The sequence below is a fragment of the Vombatus ursinus genome, unplaced genomic scaffold (assembly GCF_900497805.2).
Source record: "Vombatus ursinus unplaced genomic scaffold, bare-nosed wombat genome assembly UNPS02012082.1, whole genome shotgun sequence".
Lineage (NCBI taxonomy): Eukaryota > Metazoa > Chordata > Mammalia > Diprotodontia > Vombatidae > Vombatus > Vombatus ursinus.
This window is the reverse complement of record NW_020951860.1, coordinates 2,968,384-2,991,863: the sequence shown is the minus strand read 5'-3', so window position 1 is coordinate 2,991,863 and position 23,480 is coordinate 2,968,384. Positions and strand designations below refer to the sequence as shown.

At 39.3% G+C, this 23,480-nt stretch overlaps 1 protein-coding gene across 1 annotated transcript in view; it reads right to left on the bottom strand.

The window, feature by feature from the left end:
* Window positions 1-23,480, bottom strand: part of CACNA1C (calcium voltage-gated channel subunit alpha1 C) — a 752,540-nt gene that overhangs the window by 228,572 nt on the left and 500,488 nt on the right. The window contains exons 7-8 of the mRNA XM_027857289.1: window positions 16,812-16,915; window positions 9,608-9,780 (exon numbers count right to left, since the gene is read on the bottom strand). Coding sequence (XP_027713090.1) covers window positions 9,608-9,780; window positions 16,812-16,915 — 277 coding nt within the window. The remainder of the gene's footprint in view (window positions 1-9,607; window positions 9,781-16,811; window positions 16,916-23,480) is intronic.

Sequence of the window (23,480 nt, the reverse complement as noted above, 5' to 3'; positions counted from 1 at the left end):
GGGTTAAGTGACTTGCCCAGGGTCATACAGGTATTATGTGCCTGAGGCCAGATTTGAACTCAGGTCCTCCTGATTCCAGGGCTGGTGTTCTATCCACTTCATCTCCTAGTTGCCCCCTCTCTAGCTTTGAAAGCCCTTCACAAAATGATTCCAACTTTTCCTTCTAGAATGACTGCATATCATTTCATCTCATCCACTCTAACGGTCAGTAAACTGGCTCACTTGCTATTCCCCAAACACAACCTTCTATTTCTGTATCTTCACATAGGCAGGCCTCCCATGGCTGAAATTTACTTTTATTTCACTTCTTCCTTGTAGAACCCCAAACTTCCTCCAAAGCATAGCTCAGGTATCACTTCTCACAGGACACCTTTCCTGATGCTTCCAGTTTTTAGTGGCCCCTTTCTTCACAAAGTTACTTTGTTTTCTTCCCATCTCTCTGTCTCTGTGTCTCTCTCTCTGCCTGTCTCTCACTTATTTACCTCTTGCTCTATATCTCACACAATCTGTTATCACATTGCCTATTATTATTATATTGTCTATTATTGGTGCCTAACTCTTAACCCATTCTCTACCCCCAGAATAATGCAAATTCCTTGAGGGCAGGAACCATTTGGTTTTGTGTTTAAATCTTCAGTGCCAGACATAGAGTAGGTGCTCAGTAATATATGTTGAATGGAATTGAACCAGTAGCATTTTTCAATAGTGTCATGAATACATTATAACCAAACCTTGTTACAATATTTCAAAGCCTCACACTGTCAAAAAGTAGCATAGTGTAATATGATGGATATTGAATTTGAAGTCAGTAAACCTGAATTAAATCTTGGTTCTGTTTCTTACTGTGTGTCACTTTGTAAAAGTGACAATATCCCTGGGCCTCAATTTTCTCATCTGTAAAATGGCAGATTGATTAGCTGGAGAACATTCAGAGGAGAGGAATCAGGATAGTGAAGGATATTAAGTCAATGCTATATTAAGAAATGATATGTTTAGTGGAGAAAAGATAGGAGATAGGGTGAGGTGATAAGGGGAGGACATAAGAGTTTTCTTCAAATATCTGCAGGATAAAGAAGAAGGATTTGATTTATTCTGCTTGGCTCCAAAAGGCAGAACTAGGAGCAACTGGTGGAAAGGTTTAAGTAAGGAAAAACTTTCTAATGATTAGAGCTTTCCAAAAGCGGAATGGTTCTTCCACTTCCGAAGATGATGTGTTCCCCTCATTAGAGTTCTTCAAGCAAAGAGTAGTATGTGATAGGATTAATATCTATCGGTGTTTCCCTGTAACATGAATTACAACTATTCACCTTCCTTCCCTCCTACAATAGGGTTAGTTTTCCCTGAAAAGCAACCAAGCTATCCCTGGGACTTGATTGGCCCTCTGCCTCCCTTGATACAGCTTTCTGGCCACCTACAGGCATTAAAAGTCTCATTCATCTTTTCAGTTCCTTGGGAAAATCTGAATGTGCCACATTTTGTTTTCAATGCTGTATGAAAACAGAAAATAAAACCCAAATTTAGAAAATACAGCTCATTAAAAAATAAGATTGTTGGAATTTCAAAAACAAAGTGTTATTCATATGGAGTCAGGTAAATTTCTATGTGAGTCACCTTGTAGAGAGGAGGGGGGACTGTGTCAAGAGAAGCTTAGTTTCACTACAAGCTTGCTCTGTCAAGGCAAAGTAAATGTCCTCTAGTTAACTGTTCAATGATTTATTTTGTCCTAACTTTGAATTGGAACTCAAAAAATGCTGGTTTTAGGTCTGCCTCTAACAACCGGATAACCACTTGTCTGTTGTACTATAGAAAGGATATCCACACTCACATACACCCATACATACATGTATATATGTATATGTATATATGTGTGTGTGTGTGTGTGTGTGTGTATATACACAGAGTATATATATATATGTGTGTATATATATATATATATATACATATATATATATACACATACAGAGAGAGAGAGAGACAGAGAGAGAGAGCTTTTGTGTTGACATGTTCCTTATTTAGGTATAGGCTGAACTAGGTGTCTTGTGAACTCTCTTCCAACTCTGAGATTCTGGGATTTTTTCTGATGCTATGGAAAGCATATTGACTTTTAAGTCTTAGGACCTGTCTTCAAAGCCCACTTCTGATGCTTACCAGCTTCGACAAGTCCTTAAAATTTCCTGGGCCCCAGTTTCCTCATATATAAAATAAGACGTTTGGACCAGATGACCTCTGAGACCTCTTCCACACCTTGACCTCTGATATTCAGATCCTCTCCTGGGCTAAGTCCTATGATCCTAGCTGATTGCCTATTGGTAACCCTTATAATAGTGTTCCTATAACTGCCTCTTATAACATTGTTTTGTCTAATATGCTAACATGTTAGTCAAGGTATGACTGTTGTTATTTATAGAAATGTCCTATAAGTACTATTAGACTGTATACTCTTTGAGGGTGGGGACTTTGTTTTTAATCTTTGATCAGCAACTAGCATAGTATCCTGCATAGAGCATAGTCTTCATAAGGGTTTGTTGAATTTAATTAAATACATTTTTAATAGCTACATAATAAATACCTTTGGATGCTTATGTTGATAGGGAGGGAAAGAAAGAAGCAGAGGAAAAATACCCTTTTGCTTTTATGACTTCATTATCTGCTTAATTCTCACCACTGAATGAATGCAAGGAATGAAAAATCAACTTTGTGCAATCAAATTTACAAGAATGCCTTTAGCAGGGGCATGAAGAGCAAATACCCAGGTGGCCTCCCTTCTTTTAACACTGCAAAAGGATTCTGAGATTATGCTGTCCAAATGTGTCCCTTCACTGCTTCATTCTTTACCCTTTGACCACTTTCCTCAGTGGTGACTCTTGGATACAAAGCCCTCCCAGTTCTAAGAGCTATTCACGCTAATTGAAAATTGATGTGCACTGTGGACGTTGCCACAGAAAAAGATGGAACAGTCTATCTAAAGAGACTAGTTATCTCCTTAGGGTCCCAGGAAGTCTAAAATAATCCTGACTAGCTGTGATTAATTAAAGATGATCTCTTTCTTTCCCTACATTCCTTCATCTTCCGGTCTTTCATGGTGGCCTGGATCCACAGATGGCAGATGGCTAAGGTCATCTCACAGGGCAGACTGCCTACAAACCAGGACTTCAGTCTTATTCCAGGCCTGAGATCTTGACTGAAGAAACAGGAAATGGCAACTTATTTTTGCATATAGTGTGCCAGCAAATTCATTTATTGCAAAAAAAAAAAAAATAAAAAGTGCAGAGAAATGTATCCAACTTTAGCTTCTATCATCTCCCTGAAAAAAACAACCAGTGAGTTGATTTCTATGTGTTCTGCCTCAAGTTCAGCCTGTCTTGTCTCTTTCCTTGGGGAGCCATCACCATAGCAATGCCATGGGTGACCAACCCCACAGCATGGTATACTGGAAAGAAAAATGAACATGGGTTCAAATTCCAGTTCTTCTACTTACTGCCTGCATGACCTTGGGAAAGTCACCTCAGTTTTATGGGCTTCAGTTTCCCTGCCCATAAAAAAGGTGATGGACAAGATGATTTCTAAGGTTCCATTCAACTCCAAATCTATGAAATTGTGAGCCTCTGACTATGGGTGGGAGCCAGAATCCACTGCTACTGTCTTTTTCATTCCCAAATTGGAATATCTAATTCATTTATTATAATTAAGAGAATTAAAAAATGGAATATTACATGCTTTTATTTTTATGTCCTTCTGAGGACACAATAGTACCTTTAACTAGAATATCAATTAAGTTAGTAAGAAAATAGTTGTATTGTATAAAATAGGTTAAGAAGGTATTTATGCAATGCTTTACCTTATGCATTTGCTGCAAAATGATGAATACTAAGCTCCCAAAAAGCTGAATGTGGCTTATAGGGACATAGAATGGCTAACTCATGATATGCCATTAACTACTACTCCAACTTATTTTAATTGCAATTCATTACAGACATATTCCAAAGGACACTACATTTAATATCCTTTCTGCTGCATTTTATCTTGTCTATTTTCTTCTGACTTTCTAGTTCTGGAGTCTTCCTTACCTTTACTTCCTGCACTACAATAAGAATTTTGTTGTCATTGTTCATTTGTTCATTGATGTTTGAATATTTGTAACCCCATGGGCCAGGTACTTCTATCCTCCACTATCTTTCGAAGTCTATCCAAGTTCATGTTCGTTGCCTCCATGACACTATCTCTCCACCTCATCCTCTGCTGTCCCCTTTTTCTTTTGCCTTCAACTTTCCCAACCTCAAGGTCTTTTCCAATGGGTCCCATCTTCTCATTATGTGGACAAAGTATTTAAGCTTCAGCTTCAGTGTTTGACCTTCTAGTGAATGGCCTGAATTAATTTCTTTAGGTATTGACTGATTTGACCTCGTTGCTGTCCAAGGGACTCTCAAAAATCTTCTTCAGCATCACAATTCAAAAATGTTGATTCTGCAGTGCTCAGCTTTCCTTTTAGTCCAGCTCTTAGAGACATACAAAACCATATCTTTGACTTTACGGATCTTTGTTGGCAAGATGATGTCTCTGCTTTTTAGTTTGCTGTCTAGATTTGCCATAGCTTTCCTTTTAATTTCATGGCTGTAGTTGCCATCTGCAGTGATCTTTGAGCTCAAAAATACAAAATCCGACACTGCTTCCTTTTCTTCTCCCTCTATTTGCCAGGAAGTAATAGGACCAGTTGCCAAAATCTCAGTTTTTTTGGTGTTAAGCTTCAAACCAGCTTCCACACTCTCCTCTTTCATCCTCTTTAAGAGGCTTCTTAATTCCTCTTCACTTTCTGCCATCAGACTGGTATCATCTGCATATCTGAGAGTGTTGATATTTCTCCTGGCAACCTTAATTCTGACTTTTGCTTCATCCAGCCTGGCATTTTGCATGATGTACTCTGCATATCAAAGTTAAATAAATAAGGTGACAATATACAGCCTTGTTGTACTCCTTTTCCAAACTTAAACCAATTAGTTGTTCCTTGTTTGGTTCTAGCTGCTGCTTCTTGTCCTGCATACAGGACCCTTGGGAGACAAGTAACATGATCTGGTACTCCCATCTCTTTGAGGACTTGTTCAATTTTGCTGTGATCCACAGAGTCAACGGTTTTACTGCAATCAATGAAGCAGAAGTAGACATTTTTCTGGAACTCCCTTGCTTTCATCATAATCCAGTGAATATTGGTGATTTAGTCACTAGTTCCTCTGTCTCTTCAAAAACCAGTCTGCTCTTCTGATAATTTTTGCTTTGCATATTGCTGAAGGCTTGCTTGTGGAATCTTAAACATAACATTGTTGGCATGTGAAATGAGTGCAATTGTTTGGTAATTTGAACATTCTTTGGCATTGCTCTTCTTTAGGATTGGGATGTAAAATGATTTTTGCCAAATTTAGTGGCCACGGTTGAGTTTTCCAAATTTGCTGGCATATTGGATGAAGTACTTTAACAACATTATCTTTCAAAATTTTAAATAGCTCAGCTGGAATTCTAACACCTCCACTAGCCTTATTGTTAGCAATACTTCCTAAGGCCCACTTGACTTCATTCTCTAAGATATACGGCTCTAGATCAGTAACCATACTATCGTGGTTATTGGTGATATGAAGATATTGCTCATGTAGTTCTTTGTATATTCCTACCACTTCTTCTTAATCTCTTCTGCTTCTAAGTCCCTACCATTTTTGTCTTTTATCTTTCCCATTTTTGCCCCAAACTTTCCCTTGATATCCCTAATTTTCTTGAAGAGATCTCTTATCTTTCATATTCTATTGTTTTCTTCTATGTCTTTACATTACTCATTTAAGAAAACCTTATCTCTCCTTGGTATTCTCTGGAATTGTGCATTCAGTTGGGTATATTCCTTTCTCCTTTCCCTTCCCTTCTTTCCTCAGCTATGTGGAAAGTCCTCATCAGCTGTTTTGCTTTTTTGTTGTTCTTTTTCTTTGGAATGTCTTTTGTTCCTGCCTCATGTATGATATTGCAAACCTCTCCATAGTTTTTGAGGCATTCTACCAGATTTAATCCCTTAAATCTATTCATCACCTCCACTTCATATTCATTACAGATGTTGTTTAGGTTATACCTATATGGTCTGATGGTTTTCCCTACTTTCTTAAATTGAAGTCTGAATCTGTCCATCTTGGGTAACCCCGAATAGCATAGCTCATAGTTTCATTGAGCTATTCAAACTCCTATACTACAACTAGGCAGTGATCCAGAAGGGAATAATAGTAACAGTAACAATAATAGCTAATGTTCATATAGCACTTTAAAGGCAGGTAGGTGTAACAGTCGATAAAGTGCCAGGCTTGGAGTCAGGAAGACTCATCTTTGTGAGTTCATATCTAGTCTCAGGCACATACTAATTGTGTGAACCTGGGCAAAAGTCACTTAACCCTGTTTGACTCAGTTTCCTCATCTGTGAAATGAGCTGGAGAAGGAAATGGCAAACCACTCTAGTATCTTTGCCAAGAAAACCCCAGATGGGATCATGAAGAGTCAGACGTGACTAAAAACGACAAAAAGTTGCTCCCATTTTCTTCTCATAAGAACCTAGTGAGTTAAGTGATATTATCCCCATTTTACAGATGAAGAAACTGAGGCAGACAGAAGTTAAGTGACTTGTCAAAGGTCACATAGCTATTAAGTGTTAGGGGTCAAATTTGAACTCAGATCTTTCTGATTTCAGTCTAGCACTCTATCCACTGTACCACCCAGCTGCCTATAAACTATTTGATACTATCTTGAATAAAGAAAAGATATCTGTTATGGACTTGGGCTGAATTATTCTAATGGGAAAAATTTTGTGATGGATTTTTCTATTTCCTCTCTTTCTTAGGAGAGAGGAAGGGGAAGCAAGTTAGCTAAAAGATTATGCAATGAGTACAAGTGCATTTAAATTAGGAGGCTTTCTCATTGGCTGAAAATGGAAGAATGCTCTAATGTGTTTGATCCAGAAAACCTAAGTGTTTGAATTCCATTCTGTGTGAGGCCACAAGGGATTGATGTTCTCGCCTAGATGGAATCAAGATGGTTAAATTAGCCATGGGGAACTTTCATTAAGGATGACTTTAGAAAAATTAGATGGTACTCTATATGGGAGAAGATTGATTTCTTTAATACACATTTGCAATTACTTGGCTTTATATTACTTCTGAATTTGTGTAGTCTTTCCTATAAATAAACCCCTAAAATTTTTGAACTGGAGTCTTTGGAGATAAAAAATAGAAAGGAAAGAGAAGAGTAATTGATTAGACTGGGGCCTCACATTTGGTGGCAGTGTCAGAGGAAGGGAAGGCATGTAACTAGGGTTCAGGTGTATCCAGTCTCTCAACCTGAGGAGCCACACTAGCTCAGAAGTCAGTAAGTTTAGAAGGCCTGGTACCTCCCAGCGTGGGTTTAAAGATTTGGGAAGTCTAGATATTAGGCAAAGGCGAAATCCTGAGAGCCAAAAGCAAAATCTGCTGAATAGGAAGCTAATAGTGTAAAGCCTAGGGTTAAATTCTTCATAATTCCCATCCTGCTAGATTCTAATAAAACACAGCTGTTTTTTAGGACAGAAACAAAACCCAGAGCATGAAGCATCAGTAGTTGAAATGAATTAAAATCCTTAATGTCCACTGTATTGTTATTATAACTACTACAAATAACAGCTAACTTTTATATAGTGTTTTAAGATTTGCAAAGCACTTTATAAATATTCTCTCATTTTATCCTCACAAAAATCTTGGGAGATGGGTGCTATTATTATCCTCATTTTACAGATGAGGAAACTGAAGCTGGCAGAGGTTATGTGACTTACCCAGGGTCACATTGACAGTGTCTGAGGTGGATTTGAACTTAGTTCAGTGGACCTGGTTCATTGAAGCTGGTTCATAGTTCAAAGGATCTTGAACTGTTCCAGGTCCAAGCCTTCTTTCCCCTGCATTTCTTTGTAGAATCATAGGCTTATAGGACTTTAAAAGTTATCTACAATTTAAAAGTTATCTTATAGATTTAAAAGTTATCTAAGTATCATCGATTAAGAACTGGTACATGGGAGACCATGTAGTCTAACCCTCTCATTTTACAAAGGACAAGACTGAGGTCAGCGTAGGGGTGGTGATGTTTAAGTGATGTGGTCAAGGTCACATACGCACTAAGCATTGGAGATCCCACTGACTGGGGTGGGATGTTCTGTTTCCAAATCTTGGTTTAGAATTTGGATGGACAGGTTTTTCCAGGACATGAAAGACAATTACTTTGTTATAGCAACACAGCACATTCTAGGATCTGAGCTCAGTTCCTAGAATTACCTCATTTAATGGGCAAAAAGGAGAAAGATGAACTATCATAGAAGTTCTTGCTCTGGCTGGGGGACAACATGTCCCTGTGGATGGTGAATGGTGGTGCAACAAATAGTAGATAATGAACTCCTAAAATAACATATACTGAGAATAATGCTCATAGCCATTAATCATAAGATAAGGATGCCAGCCTTGAAATTTGTTGAGTGGTTGAGTTGAGGTCTTAATTCTCCTGTTTTTAAGAGGTAATTCTCACTCTCTTTCAGGACAACCCGTCCACTTAACTTAGTGCTGAAAAGAAGTTGTCTAGTGAATTTGCCTGCCGACAGTTCCTAAATTCCAATACCGCTAGACACTCTTGTCTCTGACCTTCAGGACAATTCATTCAAAACTGATCTTTCTTGCCTAAAATCTTTCTTAATATTTTTTTTAAATAGTCCACAGTCTTTCGTTCATATGTTTACTGGCTTGGTTATGGTTTTAAGTTTTCAGATGAATTGGTCACAAAGGATGAATTTGACAAATTCATCTAATCAATCAGTAGAATAAGAAAGGATGCTCCTAGCTATGACTTGCATGTCATAGACTTGTGTCCTCTACCACTGCCAATGAGGAGCTCCTACTTTTCTTCTTCCATCTTCTCCCTTCCCCAAATTCCCAGTTAGGACACACAGAACATGTTCAATTCTCTGTACAGGAAGTACCTGGAGCCACCAAACATTAGGAGAGAGAATCCTATGAAATATAAAAGTTTTCTAATTGTTTGGAAAATGTAACTTGGCATGCAAAGAGGTAACAGTGTTGATAAAAGTGCTGTCTTAAAAAGAAAATCTTTAGGGGCAGATAGCGGCACAGTGGATAGAGCACCGGCCCTGGATTCAGGAGGACTTGAGTTCAAATCCGGGCTCAGACACATAACACTTACTAGCTGTGTGACCCTGGGCAAGTCACTTAACCCCATTGCCTAGCCAAAAAAAAAATCTTTATCAGCAGTTATCAGTTGTTCCTTCTCCCCCTCCATACACACACACACACACACACACACACACACACACACACACACACGTTTTAATGTTAAAGATATCAGAAGGAAATGTCAAGTTCTTTGGACCAATAGTAATTATTTTGCATCCATGTCTTTATTCTCTTTACCATTAATATCACAATGCTCTAGTTATGAGAATTACCTTGTCCCGAGAGGGTTCACTATTGAATCCTATAGAAGTTTGTGTGAGAGAAGTCTGTGACCTTTGCTCCCTCCCTCCCAACACCAAGCCCAAAGATAGAGAAGAGTTGCTTACTGTTTCTGGGTTTCTCCTCATCCATGCCTTCATCTTCATTCTCAGGGTCAATATCTTCAGCTTGAGTGATCCAGTCCAGGTAGCCTTTGAGGTCCTCCTCTAGCTGCTGCTTCTCTCGCAGCTTTTGGAAGTCTCCTCGAGCCTTTGCCTTCTCTCTCTCTTTGGAAAACTCTCTGGTGAGAGAGTGTGGGAGTAGTATGTGGTGGGTGGGATGGGAGGAAACAGGGAGAGAGAAGGAGGAGGAGGAGGAGGAGGGAAGCAGGAAGGGGAGGAGATGTGGGGATATTGAAAAAACAACAGGATTAGTTGGGGTTCCACAGGAAAACCTGCCCATATACCCTTACCTCTGATAGATACTCTCTCTATACACTCCTCTTCGTGTCACATGACTAGGGAAGAAGCACTGAAGAGGGTGTTCAGAACCATCACAAAACAGCCTAAATGGGGGTGGGGAAGGTTGCCTCTACTTTAGATCATGATCTTAGCATTTCTAAAGCACCTACTCTCTTAAGAATCCCTTACATGTAGCAGCTGTGAAAACTTAAAGAATAGAACCCATGATTTCATCCTTGTTTAAACAGTCAGCGTCCTGGTACTTAGTAGACAACTGGGAAGTCTCAGGGTTAATTAGGTTATAAAGGGCATTCAGAGAGAGTGTCTTAATCTCTGCAATCTCTACTCTCCACATTTAAGAACATCCAATGGCTGTTAGCATGTCCAAAAAGATTTTCAGACCAAAGGTTCTTTCCCACAAATAAATAAATAAATAGCAAAGATTCCAAACACAAGAAAATACCTTTTATTTAAAAAAAACCCAAATCTCAGATAATATGAAAATTTAAAGATAAATTTAATATTAAAACAATAGTGATTTCAATGGAATTAGAATTTTGCTGGGACAATGTTTCTTGTTCGTTTTTCTATTTGACCGTGGTTCTTTATCTGTTAATCTTGAATTCCATGTAAAGCTCTTTTGCTTTATTCTTCTGAACTCAAATTCGTGTATGTGTGTGTATGGGGGGGAGGGAAGAGTATATGGGTGTGTGTGTATGCCTGTGTGTTAAAGATGGTGGAATGGTGTGGCTGGTGCTACTTATAAGACTGGCTTTCAACTTTCACAGAAGAATCATTGTTAATTTATTCTTCATCATGTTGGTTCCAAGGAGACTTAGGGAATAATTTAGTGGGTACCTGCAGTTTTAATTTTCCCATCCTCTGCCTGAAAAGTTCCAACCAGAAGCTGAGAGCTTATAGAAATCAACTAGGATAGGATGGAATTTCTTCCTCAGATGTTTCAATTGGAATAGATATCCAAATAGAGAAGAGGGAAGGGCAGCCCAGATAAACTATAGGATGGTCACTTAACTGGCAGCATTATTTCCACGTGCACTTTTGAGTGTGAGCATTTTGTCTCTGTAGTCTGTCTGTACTATTTACTGCATTCACTGCACTGTTTACTGCATTCACCATTTGGTTGGAATGATGTGCAGCCGGTTTCTGGCTCTATGTGTGGAGGATAGTTAGTAGGAAGGAAGCCAGGAAAAGTGGGGCAGGGAATTTTTTTTTTAGTTGGGAGAGGTGGCGGGGGGGCTCATTCTAATGACTTCTCTTCAACTGCTTCCTTAAAGACATTCTGGCTTGGATTGAGTTTTCTTTTTAATTTTGATTGAATCCAATTCTAATTGGATTTAACTTTCTCTTTCCCTGGCTCCTGGCCAGCCAACCACATAACTCCATTTACTTTCCCAGGGAGCTTTTATATTATGGAAAAAAGTACCAGAATGACAGCTGGCACTGAAGATGGACACCCCCAAACCCACCCCCGCCCCCAGTAGCACATAATCATGTTTATGTACCAATGGTGGGGTGTGGCAGGCAGCAATGCTGGCTTATCTGCCTCCTGTTTTGTAACTTACCAACCCAACCTCAATCCTGCCCCTAAGGGATGGTGTCCTGCATCCAGAATTCCATTTCAGTCTGTTAATTACTTGACTTCCCTCAGAGACTACCTTTCAAGGCCTATCCTGTTATCTATACCTTTCCCATTCCTAATAGAAAATGAACCCCTAACTAATTTCCTATGGAATGGGGCAAGTACTAGAATCAAGAGGGCACTGAGTAACTAAATATTTCACTTTTTTTTTTGCAAGCAATCCAGAGTAGGAGAGAATTCAGGTTCTGGTCATAATCAGAATTCCCTCTTGGGGGATGATGGGATAATAGGATTTTAGAGCTGAAAGAGACTTTGAAAGGTCCCTCATTTAATAAATAAGGAAACTGAGACTCCAAGAGGTCAGGTGACTTGTCCAGAACCTAGAACAAATCAGAGTAGGGGAAATTGAGTCGTTTTTATTTTGGAACCCAGTGGAATGAGAATTATCTATGTAACCAAAACCGTAAGTGAAGCTCACACAAAATGTGGGGGATGAAAAATGCAAGGTTTTGCATTTGCTTATCAGTTACTTATCAGTTTCATGGGTTTTAAGATTTCATTTCCTTGAATTGTACAATTACATATTTCGAGGAAGGGCAGGAGATGATCCTCCTGTAGGCCCAGTGATCCTATGGTATAACCCAGATGTGTGGCAGTGAGGAGGGAAATAAGGGCTGGTCTCAGCCAAACCAAAGACAGTAATGATTTGGTGGATGGCAGAGTCTGGCTCCTTTATCTTCTTACTTGGATGCCAGCCATCTTTCTGCACTGGGGCCTGAGCTAATGAAGACATTTAAACCCTAACCTCATGGGAGCTGTGTTGGGTCTTGGGACTGAAGTTAGGTTTTACAATCAGTCGCAACCCCGGATTTTATCTTAAGGAAGAAATACATTCGTCACCAGCAATAGCTACCAAGAAAAATGGGTCTGAGAGTTCCTGCGTTGTTGTTTAGAAATGTAAAACATACAATAAGGGAGATGCAGTTGAAAAGTCTAGGACATATAGACTGGTGGACTAGATGAGCTTTAAAGTATTTTCCAGTTTTAAATCTTATTCTAAAGTCACAGCTTTGAGGGGCAGAAATTCCCTCAGAAGCTAATTGCATACCTACCCAATGAAGGATATTTCCTAGTTTTTTTCACTTCAAGCCTTCTAAAACAGAGTTTTGAATCTGAACAAATTGAATCTGTGACAATTTGCTAAAACCCCACAGGTTATAAATTTCCTCCTCCATTAAATAATTGGTTCTTCCTTTTTATTCTTGGGTCAGGGTTATCTTGGTCAGAGGGACAAAGATTTAATGATTACTAAGCCAAAGAGATTCCAAGTTCCATACCATTTGTTGCCAACTGAAGGCATTTTTCTGCTGTTCTTTAGAAGAAAAAAGATGTTGAAGATTTTAGATTCTGTGGAATATTAGCTGATTCAGTCTCAAAGACAATTTCAGGAATAGTCTTGAACCTGTCTCTATAATTGTTTTTGGCTCTTGAAAATGAAGTTTCTTCAGGGGATTGTAATTAAGGGTCAAATAGGAAAAATGCCTGCCTTGCCCAACTCATAAGACTATTGTGAGAATAAATTAGATGATGAAAGTGTATATATGTATGTATGAAAATATACATATATATGTACGAGTGTGTATGTACACACATATGTATACAATTTGAATGTATAATGTGATATGAGTGTCAGGTAGTATCTCATTTATATGGATTTTCAGTGAGTGAAATATCCTGGTTAAATGAAAAATTAATATAATCACCACTACCACCATTCACAACTTCATCATCATCACCATCATCATCATCTAGAAATGTCATTATACAGAGCCCTCATCCCATGTCAATGCCAGATAAATGATAGTTGACAGTCACATAATGCTTTATGATTTACAAAATACTTTGTATACCTTATCTCATTTGGTCCTAACAACAACCCTTGAGATAAGTAGTACAAAGCATTATTGTCCCATTTTCTAGGAGAGGAAAGGTTAAATGTCCAAGGTCACACTAGAAAATGAAGTTTGGTCTTTACCAAATCCATCGTTTTCCATTTTGACCACAGCTGCCTCAAGCATAACTCTTGCAGCATGGAGATTATTTTATTCTAAATACTTTTTCTTGGAAAACTTTCTAAAATGAAGTACAGATTTTCCTGATTTTGTGAATAAAGCATGTTGAATATAGTTGAACTTTTTAAGATTCAGGGTTATTTCATTTTATTTTTTTTTAGTGAGGTAGTTGGGGTTAAGTGACTTGCCCAGAGTCACATAGCTAGGAAGTATTATGTGTCTGAGGCTGGTTTTGAACTCAGGTCCTCCTGACTCCAGGGTTAGTGCTTTATCCACTGCACCACCTAGCTGTCCCCAATTTAGGGTTATTTTGATAAACATCACTTATCAAATTCTTTCGTAATGCAGGTATTAAGATGTGAAGGGCTGGGTTTATTTGTATTTCCCATACTCTGGAACAGCTGAGCTATTTATTCTCTTTGGTAGCCATGCTGTTTTCTATCTCAGTAATCCCCTCAGGAGTTATTGAGGTTTGTAGAAGTGACTGCCCTACACAAAATTACCAGGTACTATTATTCTAGTTGGTGATTTCGCTCCCTCTTCCCTGGTTAGATTAGGTGGATCTAACCTGTTAGATCAGCCAGTAGGAAAAAGTTTAGAAAAAGAAGCTTCAGCTTTGAGAATCCAGATTTTTGAGAAAATCTATGCAAAGTTCCCTGCTTCTTCTGCAGAAGATTAGCTGCTAGTGACCTCCCTAAACCATGAAGGACAATTGTTTCCTTCCTAATTTTTTTTTCTCCTCCAGCTTCCTCTCTGATCATCTTCCCTAGGCAGGGAATTTGGCACACACAGAGCAGATGATCTTGCCAGGAACTCTGGAGGGCAGAGCTTTGGCTATGAGGAACACAGTAGAGTCACCAAGAATTGGTTATATGGTACTTCCTAGTAAGATTTCCAGGAAGGGTCATTGAATAGATTTGTATACTCAAAGGTTAAGGAATTTATCAGAAATACTGGACTCCAGTACTGACTACAGATGGTCAGAAATGGTTTTGGGAACTAATGATGAAGTAAGCCAGGTCAACTTTTGGCTTTAAGTGGACTTTTTTTTTCCTTTTTCTTTCTTTACTTAATGTCTCAATTCATCCTGCTTTGTTATGCCAGCTATCTCTGCTTAAGAAAGGGGCTTCTATGTGGGTGATATTTACATTAGGGGCAGATCCCAAGGATGAAAATTGTAAGATCCCAGGAGAATGAAACAAATTTAATGACCTAATCCCTATCCTCAACCTCAGATTTCTGTGAAGAGGATTCCACAGTTATTCAGATTTAGGGAGGAAGATAATTGGGTTACTTTTTGGTTTAATCCTTAAAGATCTGACTTTGAACATTATTTAGTTTCATTCATTGTGGGTTCAAAAATAGGAAGTGTGGTTAAAAAGGAGATCAGCATGGTGTGAGGGAAAGTACACTTATTCTTTGGATGAGGACCCAGTTTCAAATTGTGGCTCTGTCACTTGGTACGTGTGGGACTTTGGTCAATTTGCTTCAGCTCTCTGGGCGTCAGCCTTTTCATTGATAAAACGAGTAGGCTGTTCTAGAGGATCAAAAAGACCCCTTCTAGTTCTAACATTATTGATTCTATTAAATAATTGCTAGTATGAGTAGTCTCTCCTTTCTCTTTCCACCCCTCTCTACCTACCTCTATTCTGGGGATGGAGGTAGAGTGGGACTGGGCTATAGTTTTAAAATTATCTTTGAGAGGTGAACTTAAAGACACAAATATTTTCTTGTGTTGGAATATAATATAGAACATAACCATAAAAAATGCCCACCTTCCATGCATTAGATCAGAGGATCTTGCCTTTCCGCCTACCTCTGTTTACTATTTCCCCCTTAAAAGTTTTCACTGGTTTTCATTCATGAGCTCACCTTGGAATGAAAAAAGGGATTAGGCCAGTAAAATATGTAAATAAGTTGCCCATACCAGAGAGGAGACAGGAAGGGAGTGGGGGTGAGGTGGGGGTGGGGTGGGGGTAGTCCACTCTTCCCCAGTTTCAGACCAAGAACACCAATTCTGTGTTGTTCCCAGGCTCTCTGAGGCTTAGCAGTAACTATTCCTGACTTATGTACAAGCTGGCAATGACAGGCAAGCTTTTTTCTCTGATTGTCTCTTGGCTTTAATGGCCCTTGGCATCTAGGAAAGGTTACTAAAAGAAGCTGAGCTGAACTACTCTCACTGGGGTCCAAAATAACTGTAATGTCATCACAGATATAGTTCAGTAAAAGCGGCAACAGAGGAACAACAATGAACCAAAGGCTCATCAGTAAGGGTTTTTAGGGCCAGTCTTGGCATGGCTGGTGTAGGCATATGGCAGAGTAGGTGGGTGGTGAGGAGGCATTCAGCTGGCTCCCCAAGGTGCACAGATGTCTACCCATGGGATATTTAATACCCCAATCACACCCCATTTCCTCTACTTTTTAAAAAATCTGACTTCAAAATTATATTGGATCTAATTTTTTTAGCTACTATAGTGGGTTAGGTTAATGAAGACTCTCTTGGAAACCGAGCAAAATTATAATGTACCACTCATCTCCCTAGATAGTTTATTTCTTTAAATGACCAAGTTCCCGTTCCATTGAGAAAAAGGTACATCAGCAATAAAGTCCTTTGGTTTATAAATAATATAAACATTTTACTAGCTGATAAAAAAAAGCAACAACCCAATATTCTTCTAGTTGTACAAAATGAAGCTAAATGAAAGTAAGTCACATTCTTTTTTAATGACCTACTATGACTCTGTAATTCAGGCAAATAGGTAGCTACAAGGCTGCTATATATATTAAGAAACAACCTCTATGAATCTTCCCTAATACCAATTGGATGCTTTGCCTTCCCTACTTAAAAGAATACCCTCACATACTTTCACACTATGAAGTACAAAAGAGCATACTGCTCTTATGAAAAGGCTACTTGGGATGGTGCTGACATAGCTGGTATAATGAATGTCATATCAGCCTGGTCATCTCTTACCGAAGCCATCTGTTCACCCCATTGTCTATTATCCAGACCAGTGGATTGATTGTTGGGAGTCTGTGCTTTTTACCCAACAGGCTGAGGCCATTTGTTTAAAGGTTCCTGAAACTGACTCACTTGTCTCACTAGGTTTAGTGAGACCTAGAGAAAGTGTAAAGCCAAGAATGAAAAGAATAAATAAAACAAATGAAAAACAGTAATGTTTTCTTTGGTACTGCTTACCCGCTAAGGACACCGAGAACCAAGTTAAGAACAAAAAATGACCCTATGATGATTAGTGTAACAAAATAGATCCAGGGCCAGTCCCTTCCTACGGCATCATTGACCTGGAAGAATGGAATGATAGTTAGTGAGATACACTCTGCAACCGAGCATGGCAAAGCTCCACTGGGCACCCAAGTCACTGGTATCAGGAATGTTGGGACCTAACTCTCCTTCTAGGCCAAATCATAAGCCAAATGTTGTCAATGTGTGAGTGATTTTATTTGAACCAAGAGATTTTGATTTTCTGTGTTTCCTACATCCACAAGGGTCCCATCCACGAAGATCCTGGTGATGGAGCCCTGCTCGGCTGCATTGGAAAGGGGACATGGAGATGGTCAGCTTACCCGCTCAATACACCGAGAACCAGATTTAGAACGAAAAAGGATCCAAAGATGACCAGACTGACAAAATACACCCAAGGTAACTCATAGCCCATTGCGTCTTGCATCTGGAAAGATGAAGGAAAGTTGGGAGAGAAAGGAAGTTAGGAAAGAAAGAAAGCAGAAACATGTTAGAGCAGAGAGGCAGGTGGAAAAGTATGTAAACAGAACCTGTGAAGGACCCATTAGCCTGAACTTCATTTTCCCCCATGAACATTATTACCTTTTTTTTTCCCTCTTGGCATCATTAGTCCTCAAAACTATTTTCCCATAACAAGCACTTGAGTTGTTATGGTCCTTAATAGATTTGAAAACAACCCCTTAAAGGAGACTATGGCCTTGTACTTTCTGTTGGTCTAGCACCATTTTCAGTAGGGAAAAAATTAACTGAGACCAGATTTAACGTACTTTCTCCTGTGAAAGCAGGTATTCCCACCAATAAATAACATCCAAATTAACTAGTTAATGTACTAGGAGTTGGTGAGACAACTGAAGACTTGGCACCAAACCAATCAAGGGGTGACCACGCAGGGTCAGAGTAGGCTCACATGAATATCAAAGCTTCTACAGCACCTAAGGGCCCCTGAAGACCCCCAGACCATATGACCTTATGTATAATGCCTTGCTCTCCCTAGACGTTATTGGCATAGCTGAAGATTTCGAAGGAAGAGGAAAGAGGAAACCATTGTTTCCAATAAATCTGGATGTGTAGCTCCTGGAATAACCCTGGTATATTCCACTAGGAATGTTTGGGACCTGCTTGGAACTTACAAACTGGAAGCTGTAGGATAACCATCTTTCTATATGGGAAAAGAACATCTGTCACTATAGCAAGGAACAGGAAGCCAGCAGATGTTCTCAGGGCAAGGCGATGTCTACCAACTTTTTTTATGAAGATGAAAATTTATGGGGCTGTAAACCTTTCATTTACACCTCTTATGATGTCCATTGAGGTTAGTTTTAAAAAACCATAACTGTTCATGAAAATGACCCCAACTTTATCCTTGTGAAATTACCTAGTAAGGGCTTTCCATAGAAATGGACCAGGACAGGCCTTGTCAACTATTTGCACCATCCTCCACATAGCTTCTCACTCCAAATACATTCCTACAGTTGAGCACATACTTTGACCACATTGTGGAGGAAACCACTCAGCCTGATTGGACTGAAGTGCTATATCTAGTTCCTTCCTTGTTGTGTCTGCCTTATGTAATGCTATAAGGTTGGAGCTATTTCTATAGCTTACCATTTTCTGAGTGTTAAAGGATGATTTGATAAAGAAGTCTATTAAGGCCTTTAGGTATTATTAGTTAGGCTGGGATAGTATGGAAAGCATAATTCTTCTACAATAGGTCCACTTAACAACGTATTCGTGATTCAATGAACGCAGTGAGGTGAAGATTCATGATTCAGTGAGGTGAGGTGAGGAAGCACTGAATTGATGTAATTCAATGATGGGATTGGTGAGGGGAAGAGGGAGGTGAAGGCTAGGATGGGCAAGGAGTCAAAGATGACTAAGGTTTTAAACCTGGTTGATTATATGAATGACTTCTGTGATCATATTTTCTCTGCCTGGTAGTGGAAAGACCACTGATTCTTGAGGACTTGGGTTCAAATGTCATCTCTGACAGCTATTTGTGTGACCTCGGACAAGTCACTAAACAACCCTAGACCACAGTTTCCTCAACTGTGAAGAGCTGGACTGGACTGGATGGCCGGTGAGATCTCTCTCTCTCTCTCTTTTTTTTTTTTTACCAATGATCTATGATTCTTCTACCCTTAAATGTGGGTTTTCCCCCCAAGTTCCTATCCTTAACTCGCACCTCTTTCTATACTCTCTAAGATATCTCATTTATTCCTATGATGTCATTTAGCATCTATGCAGGCAGTTCCAAAATCAAAATCTCTGACTCACCCCAATCTTTCCCTAGAACTCCCTGCCAGATGATTCTATCTCAACATCCTGCTGACACTTGAGACAATACACCTAAAAGTGAACACCTCTCATGTCCCCTAAAACTTGCTCCTCTCTAATTCTCTAATTCTGTGATGCCACCACCATCCACCCAGTCACCTAGGCTTGTAATATTTGGTTCACCTTTAACCCTGACTTTTGAACTCCCCCACATCCAACCAGTTGGCAAGCCCTGGGGATTCTATATGGCAAACTCTTCCAGATGCCACTTTCCACCTTCAGGAGACCAAGTCTCTAGTCCTGGCACTGCCACCACCTAGCCATGAACAAGTCATCCCATCTTTCTAGATCTGTTTCCTCATCTATAAAATGAAGGGGCTTATATTACTTCATTGAAAATCCCTTGATCTGTAGATTCTTTGCTTCTGGTTGCTTTTTCAACAATCTGCTTGTGTACTCAAAAGACAGGTAGGCAGTAGAAGGGAAGGGACAAACAGTGATGGGAGTAGGAGGGTAAAGAGGCTATTAGGATGTTCATCTTTGGGCGTGTATGTGTATGTGTGTGTGTGTGCGCACCTACACGTGCTGACAATATCAACTCATTTTGTAGGAGCCAGAATTAAATATTTAATTATTGCTTGTCAGATTCATGTTCTTTATTGAAAGTCATTATTCTGGGTCACTTATTATTATGGTGGAAGGGAGGTGAGGGAGGAGAAGAGCAGACAGAATGGAAATTATACAATGCTACTGAAGTTGGAATGGAACTTTCCAAAAGAAAAGATGAGAAAAACCAAACACAATAACCCAAAGTTTTTTTTTTTTTCAAAAAGGTGTCCTAAAAAAAGATTTTTTCAAAAAAGTGTCCTAATTTGCTGACACCTTTAGTTAGTGGCTGAAGATTTACTCAGTGGAAGGAGGAAAGTTGCAAAGATGCTGATTTTAGCTTTTAATTTTTCTAAAGGACAACTTTGTATACTTAAAAGTGGAATATAATCAGGGGTGTGTTGGGAGTAGGCTTAGACTTCAAGAGCCTATTGTTAAATTTTCAGTGTGAGTATTTTATGCCTCAGAAATTAGTAAACACTACAAATCAGGGCTTGATTTATTGTTTGGTTTATGGTCTGCACTTAAAGAAAGTGTTGGGAAAAATATTAATGATACAGATTTAATAATCTCTTGTGGATACTTTTTTTTTCTTCCAGAGAGCTGGTTGCTAAACATTACAAGCACATCTCTGAGTATAATGCTTGGGAAGAGAGTAAGTTACTCATCATTGGAAGCCTTCAGGAAAAGGTTGGATGAACACTTGTCAGGGCTGTTGGAGAGAGGATTCTTGTTCAAATATGGGTTGAATTAATTCTGAAATTCTTTATTCTGGTGCACCCTAGAAAGAACATCAACCCTGGTGTCAAGAGATCCAGGTTTGCAGCCAAGATCTGAAACTTAGGAGAGATCGTGGAAAAAAACACTTAATGTTGCTGAGTCTCAGTTCAGAGGATCATAAGAATAATAATTCTTATACTAGCTACCTTTGAGGGTTGTTGGGAGGAGAATCATTTGGAAACCTTCAAGCGCTACTAGAATGTGAATTATTGTTACTATTGTGTCTTCACTTTTCTGAGGCTAGTCTTGTCTTAAACATACAGTAGAGAAGCTCAGAAAACTCCCCAAGGAACAACAAGGAGTCTTGTCTTGACTCCACTCGGAAACCATAAGGACCTACAAAGCAAGAGTGGCAGAACTGGGGTTACTGTGTTCATGACCCGAAAGGAATTGGATGGAGAAACCACACAATTCAATGATCTCCACTATTTTCTGAATAGAATCAAGGAATTAGATGAACATTAAGGTCATTTATAACCTCAAATCTATGACCCTATGAATTTAAAACCCAAAGCAATATACTAAAACCAACATCTAATTGCTGGAGGAAATAAACAACCACTAAATCTACTTGTGAATTTCTTAAAAAAGTAAAAGGAGAAGAATCTCTCATTGCTAGGTTTCCCCCACTTTTGCCACTTCTAGACGTGTTTATCCAAGTGTATCTCTATACAACATCCCATGACATTTTCTCTTGAGGTTCTGGCTTTAGAAATAGCTGTTCAAAATGAGGTAAGGGGGTTTTTGAGTGAATACTCTTGCTGATTAATGGGGAGCCTGTCACTTGACATGAAAAGGTTGACTATGTAAAACCTATAAAAGTAACTCAGCCTTATATGTTGTGTCAGGTTTGGCAAGATTCACTGTTGAAAGAGTCAATAGATTGAAGTAGCGGCTAAATAAATTGTTGGGCATTTGTAACCTCTGTCATTATGCATACTGGGAATGGGAGGATGGCAGTCTTATAAGTCACTAAATGGACCTCAAGTCTAAGAATGGATTTTACCTTTCTTCTCTGCCTTAGCTTATTTTTGTATACTTAAAAGCCTGTGTCTGGCTTTCATTAATTTCTCAGTTATTTCCCCTCTTTCCTTAATTCTTCTGGGGAACCAGTACTGTTTGAAAAATGCTATTCACCTGGTTAGTGGGAATTCTACTAGTTCTCATTTTACATTTCCTACAGTTATGGTTAGCATTCCCTCTGGCTGAGACAGCTAGTGGCCCAGTGGGTAGAGTGCATAACCAGGAATCGGGGAGATCCAAGTTTCAATCTGGTCTTGGACACTTACCGTCTATGTGAGTATTAGGAAAAAGATGGTGAAGTCACTGAAGTTCTGGACTGAGAAATTACCTGAGATTATAAATACCCCATTTGAAAATCAGCTGTTCCTCGCTTTTTAGACTCTAATGGACAATTGATAGACCAAGTTCAGAGCACATGGTGATGTTAAGAAGTGACTTAATAAAATAATTTTTTTGAGTCTTTCTCTTGTAATATTGGGAGGATTCAAGAAACTTCAATATTTAAATGGAAATCATACATACAGGAAAGAGCCAGACTTGGCCAGAGGAGTGTCAAGGCTATAAGAAACTAGCCTCAATCTCCCAAAGAAAGCAGTCACTGGCCCTAGAGTAAGCAGGACTAAAGCCCCTGGCTTCACTGGGGGAATTTCCTAGACAAATTGGGTAATGAAGTTCGTGAATATTTGGTTTATAAGTAGGCGTAACATTATAGAGCCAAGAGAGGCAGCTAGGTGGCATAGTGGAGTGAGCAGTGGACCTAGAGTTAGTAAGGTTTGAGTTCCAATCTGGCCTTAGACACTTAACATGTTGTGTGACCCTGGGCAAATCACCTAACCTCTGTCTACTGAAGTTTCCTCATGCATAAAGGGAATAATACTAGCACTTATGCTGCAGGGTTGTTTTGAAGATCAAATGAGACGACAGGTAAAGCACTTTGCAATCCTTAAATTGCTATATAAATGCTAGAGACCATCAAGTTCAACTCGTTCACTTCCCCTATGAGGAAAATGAAGCACAGAGATGTTAATTGATTTGTCCAGGGTTGGACATCTATTAAGAGGAATTGAACTTCTCTTCCTGACTCCAAGTTCATTACTCTATCCAGTTCAACATGCTGCTTTCCTCATAAGATACAGGAAGGATGCTGGATATCTAACCTCAGACTTAAGTGTGATGGGGAGTCCAAGGATGCTTTTTATCTGGGTTCATTTCCTTGTTGTACATTATGATAGCTAAAACTTTGTTCATATCCTTACGAATTATTATTCAATGCTGATTTTGTATTAGGAGGTATTTACATGTTTGATTATACTTTAAGTTAGTATGAAACTATGTAAAGAGGCAGTTGGAACAACCCATAATGTTGTAAAGGCTTGTGGAGACTAGGAAGATATGTTAAGGTGCAACTACCCCTATGGTTGTGAAATATCATCTTCCTGGATGTGTAAGATGGAAAAGTCAATGGAGCAGGAAAGTGGCAGAGGCAGGTAGCATGTTTTGGACCTGTGAGAGCCTATATGGTCAATTTAACATGACATTCCTTTCTCTTGGCCTCATTTCTTACTGAAGTTTTTCAAACTTGGACACAGCCCAGCCAACTAGGTGTGAGGAGAGATTACCCTAGCCTCAGAAGTAGCCAACCATGAATAAAGGGTATAGACCCAAAGACCCTATGGCACTCTGGTCACCAAAAGATGTTGGCCATGTTGAAAAGACTGACACAGTGGTTGGTCTTGAGCAAGCCTGGACCATTTGGAGTTTGGCTCTGGCTACTGTGTTTCTCCTGGAGGTGCCTGGAACTGATATCTCCCCATCTCGTTCACTCTCCCTCCCCCAAACTTCATCTGATTGGAGACCCCATTTGGAGCCATCACCAAAACTGTGAGCAGGTACTGAGGACTGGAGGGGATGAACATCTGTGGG